Here is an 8,688-nt window from a genome sequence, read left to right on the forward strand (position 1 = left end):
TCTGTCCATTTGTATCACCCCACTTCTGCCCCAGTGTAAAGAAGGGGTTTAACCTACTTTAAATGAACTGGTGGAGTAACTCCCCTCTGTTCCCCATTCCTGTCTTTCTCTCATGCCTCGACCTGGAAAAGGCAGCTGAAACATCTGAAGAAGCTCAGCAAATAACCACCAGAAAGCCTGACCCTGGAAACATGCCTCATAGGAAGAGACAGAGTAATTTAATTTTTTTTTTTGGAATGCAGGAAGAGAGGGTTGTTTACAAATACCTTTGCTGGGAAGAAAAAAAGGTCTGGCATCTCTGGGTGTAGTTATCTGCTAGACAAAGAGCAAATATCTGTGGCTTTGGAATGTAACACTGCAAAGACAAAGAAGGAGATGTGTCTTCTTGAAACCTCAGAGAAATTAGAGCAGAACTGGGGCCTTTCTGAAAAAGGGGCTCCAGTTTAAATGGGTTGATGCTGGGATAACTGGGAGAGGCTTTTTCACCTTCATTAGGCAATCAGTAACCTTTGAAGTCCAGCTGGCTTCATCCTTGAGAAGTCCTTTCATCCTTGAGAAACAGACGGAGTTGTGCCTGTTTTGATATTCCATGGGTTAATGCATCCTACACTGACTTACTGAAACCTCTGCAGGTCAGGTGTAGTATTAGCAGAGGCAGAACTGTTAGGATTGTATGGATAAATCGTTTGCTTTAATTATGACAATACAAATCTGTTTTCTTTATGCAATGTTTGTCATAAGATGAATCATGGTTACCAAAATTATCGTGTAGATGATTCTGTGTATAATAGCAGGCCAAGAGGTTAGAAGAGGAAGGGTTTCCGGGTTGGGTAGGAGGCACAAAGTGAAGCTACCAGATAAACAAGCCATAACTTCTGTCAAGAACCTATCAACAGATTCCCACCACATGCTCTGCAAATGGGCAGCTGTGCAGAGAAGCCCGTTCGAACCGGCGTCTTGAACGCACCGTGTTTTCTAAGCAATGCGAGCAGGGCGGCATTTCCAACTCTAAATACAATCAATCAAGAGAGGCCTTCTCTGTGAAGACAGGACTTGGGCAGTCTCCAAGCTATCCAGAACATCAAGGGGTTGGATACTAGGCTTTGGTCTAAGCTCCTGTCTAATGAACTTCAGGAATGAATTTAAAAGGATCCTTCTCTGGAGCGATGATGACTGTGGGATCAAAGGATGGATGAGCCAACAGCTGGGCTCTGGCCCAAGGCTTTCATGCCATGCCCTACTCCCATATGGACTTCCCCTGGGCAAGTCTCTTGGGGGAATCTGTTTAACTGATCCTTAGCAATTTCCACTTTTCTCCATCTGTAGAGACAAACAAGCATTTCTAGGGCTGTTTTAGAGTACTCTTTTGGAGGAGATGGAAGCAAAGCTGCTCTAAACAAAAACATTCACTGCTGTTTTACTCCTGGGTACTTGAACCACATAGATGGAAATTTGTTTGGTTGTTTTAAGGTCATGTCAGGAAGGTCTTATTAAAGTCCACTGAAGGATTTAAAGAGAAGCCAAGGGGACTCCTGCAAGGCCTTCACGACATCCCCAGGAAAGCTTCTTTTGGGACTGGAGTTCAGACTAGTCCTTGCTCTTTGACTTTTCTTACTGAGAAGATCATAGGTGATGTGCTTGGAGGAGATATGTTTGGATCAGAGTTCTTGGCACATGGGTGTGACTCTTGGGTATAGTCCTGTGCAGGGCTAGGAGTTGGGTTCAGTGATCCTTGTGAGTCATTTCCAACTCAGGGTATTTTATGATTCCATTATTCTACTTACCTTCTCACTGGGATGGCAGAAGCTCTTCTATGTGAGCTTTCCTTGAGAGTGCTGTGAGGTGAACAAGGACTTTCTCCTCCATGTAAACTCAGCTTTATTTCATCTGACAGGCTCTTTCTTGTTGTGTAGCAGCTGGAAAAAAGAACCTCAGTCCTGAGCTGGGCTGTTAGGTCTGCATAGAGCCATGATGGAAAAGCAAAATCTCTTGGGTTAGAACTCAGACCCATACCTCCATACCTAAATTAATCTGATCTCTGACACTATTGTCAGGAATTGTGAAGGACAGTTTCATGACCTAAGACACTGATATCCTGCCAGCATTGGCTACTTACAAGAACACTTAGAGAAACTCACATCTCTGTCAGGAAGGTTTGGGTGCTTTTTGATGCCTTTGAAGAAGAAGGAATCAGAAAGATGGGAAGTGGGTGATTCCTCATTCCATGACATATTTGAAAGATGTGTAGAAGTGACACTTAGGGACATGGTGGTGGCCTTGACATAGCTGGGGGAAGGATTGGACTTGATGATCTTATAGGTCCTTTCCAACCAAATGATCCTATGATTCTGTGGTTGCAGTGGTTATTCTCCATGGCATCCCCATTAGGCCCCAAACAGGGCACACCACAAAGTGCTGAAATACTACAGTGAAGTGACTGATTATTTCTTGTGCTAGGGGACATGCTGCAATCCCATGCCGTGCCTGGGATACCCTGCAGAGCATGGGATGTGTGCTGTGGTGTGACATTTCAGGTGGCACCATCTATCATAAGCCTCACCCAGTACTTGCCACGACAATCCTACTTGTCATGTAGCCAGCATTTACAATGAATGCTGATATGAGTCCATGAGCACCCACACCATACCAGATTCCCTCCTGCATCCCCAGCATCCTCTTCCTAAGGGTGGAGGGATAAAGAGCCTCTTATTTTTTTTCCCAGAACACTGGAGGTTGTCCTGTCTTCTACTGCAAGACCACAAAAGCTCAGACAAATGTGGGGAGATCTCCCTCGTCCCTTTCCTGGGCCTCACCATGGAAAGGCGATAAACTGCTCTGCTTTAAAGCTTTTTCTTCCTAAAATGGGATTCTTCCAGCTCTGATCCAAGTATTGGCACCCTCCCCAGAGCTCCTGTTTTGGGACTAATTGTGTCTAGAAGGGGAAAAGCAAGCCAGCCCTCACTTGTTTTCTTATGTCATCCTTTGTGGGGTATTGTGATTCTGCATTCTTTGTCTGTTTTCCCTTGTCCTACCTTCCTCATCCTTGTTCTTACTAGTCCTGCCCTTCATGGAACTCAGCTTGTTTAACCTATTGGGTCCCTCTCCTTCCCTTCCTCCTTTATTACTTTCTGGCTTGGGTTCCTCTGCAATGTGTTCCTCATCTTCCTCCATCCCAGAAAAGCTGTGAAGATCCGACCTGTCTTCTCCCAAATCCTTGCCCAGAGCCACTCCTGCCTTTACACCTGAAAGACAAGTACAGAAGAGGCAGTGACCTGTGCTTATATTCCTAACATAGCAATTCCACTTTCCTCAGCCTTTCTGCCCACAGAGCTCACACCTGCAAACAGTGCTTACTAATGCTGATTAGCCTGACTAATGAGACTCTTGTGCACACATCTTAGAGAGACCAAACCCCAGAGGGACAAGGAAGGAAGAAATTGCCCTTGCACGTGGCTGTGTTGTTTCCTCTTGGCAGTTACCAAGAGGTTGTGGAGAGAGGGCAGAGCTTATTAGGAGTCCAGGAGGAAGCTAGGCTGGCAGATAACCACACACGTGGGGTCAGAGGCTCATTTTCTGCTGCCGAATTCGAGTTCTTCAGCTTTGCTGGGACCTGATATGTTTGCAGTGTGACTGAGGGTTGGCTATTTTGCAGCTTTGCCTTGCTACTGCTTTCTGGGCTGTAACAGGAAAAACCTTGCAAAGGCAGAAGTGCTTTGAATCGTGGGCTGTTCTGAATACAATGTGGGTGAGATAAACAGCAGAGAGTTAAAGACTCTCAACAGTTTCTGGATATTCATCCGCTTGCATGTCAACAGACTGCAGATATATGTGTGTTGTGACTCAGGCTCATGGTTAGCAGAGATTTTGTGTCCCAGGAATGACTGAGATCCCAAGAAATACATGAGAGATTTTTCAGCATCATTCTTTGCTGGCCTCTGGGCAGCTGGTAGAAGAGGATATTTCTAATTCGCTTTATAGGATTTTAGATGCACAAGAGAAGCACGGCACATCAAAGAGGAATGAATGCTGTAATTCCCTGAAAGATCGGGGCTTTTTTACAGAGCTCTTTATTGCTGTTTAGCTCTTTAGGGAATGCATTCTGTCTACCACAGACTCGATGATGGTAGTATGGCATGCAATACCCATCCATCCCGATTACTATTTCAGCCTCTAGGGAATGATCCAGATTCTCAAAGACTACTAAGTACTGGGCTTAATTTGAAATCCTTGGGATTTTGGCATCTAAATCTTTAAATACTCTGCATAAAGGACTGCCCTTCAAATGTTGACTTGTGTATGCTTTACCTTGGGCAGTCTCGGCATGTATTTAGTGATGCATGGAATCACTCACATTGTCCTTGGAAGTGTCCCTATTTTGTCCATGTGTGGCTGTTCTCATTAGAGAAAGGGCAGGCTGGAGTAGAAACAGGACAATTCCAATCCCTGTTGGTGATCAATAAGAGGCAACCCAAGGAGACACCCTGAGCAGAAGGATGGTGCAGATCAGCAGGTGAAACACCTTGCCCCAGTCTCCAGAAATGCAGGGAACTGATGAGTGCTTCAGCAGCAATGGGAACTGGCAGGTGGAAGGTACACTCCCCTCTCCACCTCCCCCCCCTCCAAATTGTGCTGTTTGGGGAGATACTTCTGATGATAGCTGAGTGTTTGGTTCTGGTTTTCAGCTCTGTGTCCTGAACGCAAATGGGTGATTTTAAATCGGACAGAAATTTTGCAAGTACTGCACCTTGAGAAAAAGCGAGATGTGTAAGCAGTATGGATTAAATAGAAAGCTCAAAAAGTCTCACAAAAGTAGGTTATTTTGTGAAAAAAAAAAAATGATCTCTTTCCAATTCTTAGAGACTGTGTCCTTGATAAGAGACCAGACCCTGTTTTGGAGCAAGTATAAAATGAAGAAGAACCACTGAAAACTCTGGATAGGGCAATAGGCATTAAAAATGAAGAGAATTATTTAGTCTCATGAGGCTTTTATGTGGAGTGAATAGTACACTGACAGTAAGGAGAATTCAGACTACTACAAGTGAAGTTTACAGCAGACAGACAGAGCTTTGACTGAGACGCTGTTTAGGAACGTAAAAAAATCAAAGCAAATAATCTTGGAGATTTTATACTGACCTCAAATGAACAACTGAAAGATGAGAAAGATGTTAAGACATTTCTGTATATGGCAAAAATACTGTTGATAGCAAGAGAATGGGAGGTGTGAATCTGTGGGTTGTTGGAACAAAGAAGCTAAAATAAGCTATGTGCAGGGCCTTCACATTTCCTCCTATTTCTCTGAATAGCCTTGGCAAAATAGTGCAGTTAACAGCGCTGTATATGTGACACACATTTTCATTGCAAGCTGCTTGGGAGGCATGGAAAGATCTGAGCATGTATGGCAGGTTGGTGGGCTTGAGTCATCGGGAGCTTGCAGGGAAGTGCAGACCTCTGAGGCACAAAATTACTTTCTCCAAAGGGGAGACTGGTGGAAAACGGTGGCAGAAATGTCAAGTGGCCAGCCTGGCTGAGAGGTCAGAGCCTGATCCATGTGTGCTGATGTATTGTTTTACAGATGTTGGCTGTGAGGTGCCTGTATCAGTGATTTACAGGAATAAGGAAATAGATGAGGCAGAAGGAAACCATGGTACAATCGGGCCCTGGGAAGTGAAACCATGACCAGGGCAATAGTCTTACCTCCCATGGGATAGTGCCATAATGTTGGTGGCCCACATCACCACCTCCTGGAGGGAAAATTCTATTCCAAGGAATGAAGGTCCCAGCAGAAGGGCACTGACCCAGCTGTATTGCTTGGATAAGAGCTCACATGCCTGGCAATGGCAATTACTGGCAATTACAGTCTACACTGTCTGGAACAGGTACTGGGACACCCAGTTCCCTGTATTGCAGTGATATTGATGGTTCAAATTTCATACTCATTGCATTGGTCAGGGAAACAGGTTAGGTGAAATATATATGTGTTGCAAGAGGCAAACTCTTGCCAAATCCTGCTGCAAGAGGCAGTTTGAGGCGTTGTTTATGTTGTGTTCCTGAGGGATGGAGATGGCTGTACCACAGTCAGATCTCAGGGAAGTGGAGTACTCCAGGATGCTCTAGCTTGGACCAACACCTGCTCTTCTGACAGGTAACACCAGTGAGTGCTAGGAAAAGATGATCACTAGACTTGATGAATTCATAGTAGCCTTCCAGATGGAGTGGCCATAGATGTCAGTGAGGGAATATGGAGCAACAACAACAGTTATTGCTGCTCATGCCACAGGGTTTGCAGTTTTCCTAGGATAATTTTTTTTTGCATTGTTTCATTGATATAATGTCATCTAAAACATCCCCCCACCATTAGGGCTAGAATTTTGCAGCATCCTTAGCCTCTTTAAGCCTTTAACAGCCTTAAAACATGCCTCATTAAAACATCCTAGTGAGTTTGTCCTGGAGTGAATTTCTACCTAGATCTCTGAAATGCATTCTTTTTCTGTGCTTGGAGTATTGGCTTTTGAGTGACTGAGTGGATGGACTGCGGGGGGAATTAGGACAGCAAGCCCTGATGTTACAACATGCCAGGAAGAAAAACCAAACCAGAGAAGTGTAGCATCATAGTGTGGTTCTGGTTTTCATCTTGGATGTTCCTCAGGGAGACAGAGCAGAACAGCAAAGTTTGCTGGGACTCATGTTCATTTTCAAAGATTTTTGTACACTCATCTGCAATTCAGGGGATTTAGTGATCCAAACACAGAATGGGACATAACCTCTCCCCAACACAGACAATGTGTATGAAAACATATACATTGACATGCATTTTTTCTTACAGCCAAGAGGAGACTTCACTGCTTGACTTCATCTCTTCCCTGAGAAGGTTCAGATTTTTCAGGAACAAATAAGTAGTCACTAGTGACACATGGGTTAGAATACTTTCTTTCCCATTCCACTGGCATCTAAAATCTTTGTAGTGGACAGCTCTGGAAACATCCCTCTTGTCCTTTACTCTTAAGCATATACCCAAGGCACAAAAATCTTTAATTACAAACCAGAGCTATCCTGATTTCTATGTCATCCTAGAAGTGTTGCATTATGATGACAAACATGAAAAGAAAACCACAGTAAAGAGTTTGTTGCTAGCAAAATGTCTGTATTAAAATACAAAGAAAACTTCCCTGCTGGGAACAGTAATTATTAGACTCTCTTTTGTATGGTACTAACAGCATTGTAGGTTCCATTTCCAAACAGACCACAAGGTTCTTGAGGAATAAGTTCCATCACTGCCAGTCTGAACCTCAGCATAAAACACAAGGAGTTCAAAAACTATAGTATTGTGCATCCTATCAATATTCCAGCATCATGGCACTGGCTTACTGCAATGTGTCCCATCAGATGTGGGTTATATCTGGACACTGCTTGGTGATGGCAAGCTCAGAGGGCTTCCTATTGTGTTTGAGAAGGCAATGATTGCGTTGGAGCCCTTGGAGTTCTTGTTCATACCCAGGATGTCTGCATTAGTTTGCTCTGGCTCGGTTTTCCTGAAGATGTTTTTCATGGTTGACTGGAAGTTATTGGTGACAAAGCAATAGACAATGGGGTCCATGCAGCTATTGAGGCTACTCAGAGTTACTGTCACGTTGTAGGCAAGGAGGCTGACGTTGTGGGGCATGTCTGGGTTGATGGAGATTGCGACCTGTAGCACATGGAAAGGAGTGAAACAGATCATGAAGATGATGAGGACGGTAATAAGGAGCTGCACGGCCCTCATTCTCCTCTCCCGACTCTGGTGCATGAGGCTGGGTTTGGACAGGGCACACATAATCCTGGTGGTGAAGAAGATGATTATGATGAGGGGGAAGAAGTACTCGCAGACCATCAGGACAAGGATCTTGGAGAGGCAGCACTCAGCAAACTTTATCGCCATGGTCAGGATGGAGAAAGTCACCACAGTGGCAAAGATCCAAATGAAGATGCAGATCCCCTTGGCACAGGTGGGGTTCCTCCATTTACGTGAGGCTTCCACCTGCACTATTGCCAGGTAGCGGTCAACGCAGATGCACGTCAAGAAGAGGATGCTGCAGTACATGTTGACAAAGTAGCCAAAGATGTGAACCAAGGGACAGTTCTTGCAATTCCTTGCACTGTAGAACATGATGATCCGGACAGGCAAGGAAAAGCCCACCAGGAGATCAGTTATGATCAAGTTGATGGTGTAAATAACAGAGGTGGTTTTTGTCTTGGTACGGAAGCAGAAGACATACAGTGCCAAGCTGTTCAGTACAACACCCACCAGGAAAATGATGGCATTGACTACCATCAGGACAATCCACAGGCTATAAAAATCTCTAAACAGTTGTTCATCTGAATGAATGAACTTGTAGAACAGGTTGATGTTGAAGTTAGGTTGCTCAGTGGAGTTGATAGGGTCAAGGACTGGCAGTTGGGTGGAGGAGGTCGGCATGGTCACTGACTTCCAGCAATCTGGAAGAAAAGAAACAGAGATATAGTGATAAATGTGTCAGCATTGATTAGAGCTCAAAATCTTGTCACTTAAAAACATTTTAACTAACACATTTTCACATCCTGAGTATTAGATCCCCATCTACCAATATGGGATTAGCAAGGAAAATACCTGGGCTTATAATTAGTGTCTTCCAGTGGTTCCAGATGCATGTATTAGGGAAGACACATACCCTC

General features: G+C 44.4%; 1 protein-coding gene across 1 annotated transcript; it reads right to left on the minus strand.

Moving 5' to 3' along the window:
• Nucleotides 1-7,116: 7,116 nt before the first annotated feature.
• On the minus strand, nt 7,117-8,463 carry GPR20 (G protein-coupled receptor 20). Its single transcript, XM_066338202.1, has one exon. The coding sequence runs from the start codon at nt 8,450-8,452 to the stop codon at nt 7,391-7,393; it is 1,062 nt and encodes a 353-aa protein (XP_066194299.1). The 5' UTR covers nt 8,453-8,463; the 3' UTR covers nt 7,117-7,390.
• Nucleotides 8,464-8,688: the final 225 nt, after the last annotated feature.

This window comes from Sylvia atricapilla, chromosome 1 (assembly GCF_009819655.1).
Source record: "Sylvia atricapilla isolate bSylAtr1 chromosome 1, bSylAtr1.pri, whole genome shotgun sequence".
Lineage (NCBI taxonomy): Eukaryota > Metazoa > Chordata > Aves > Passeriformes > Sylviidae > Sylvia > Sylvia atricapilla.

Bases quoted from the DNA above. Each gene is read 5' to 3' on its own strand.
- GPR20 (XM_066338202.1), bottom strand. From the start codon at position 8,452: ATGCCGACCTCCTCCACCCAACTGCCAGTCCTTGACCCTATCAACTCC.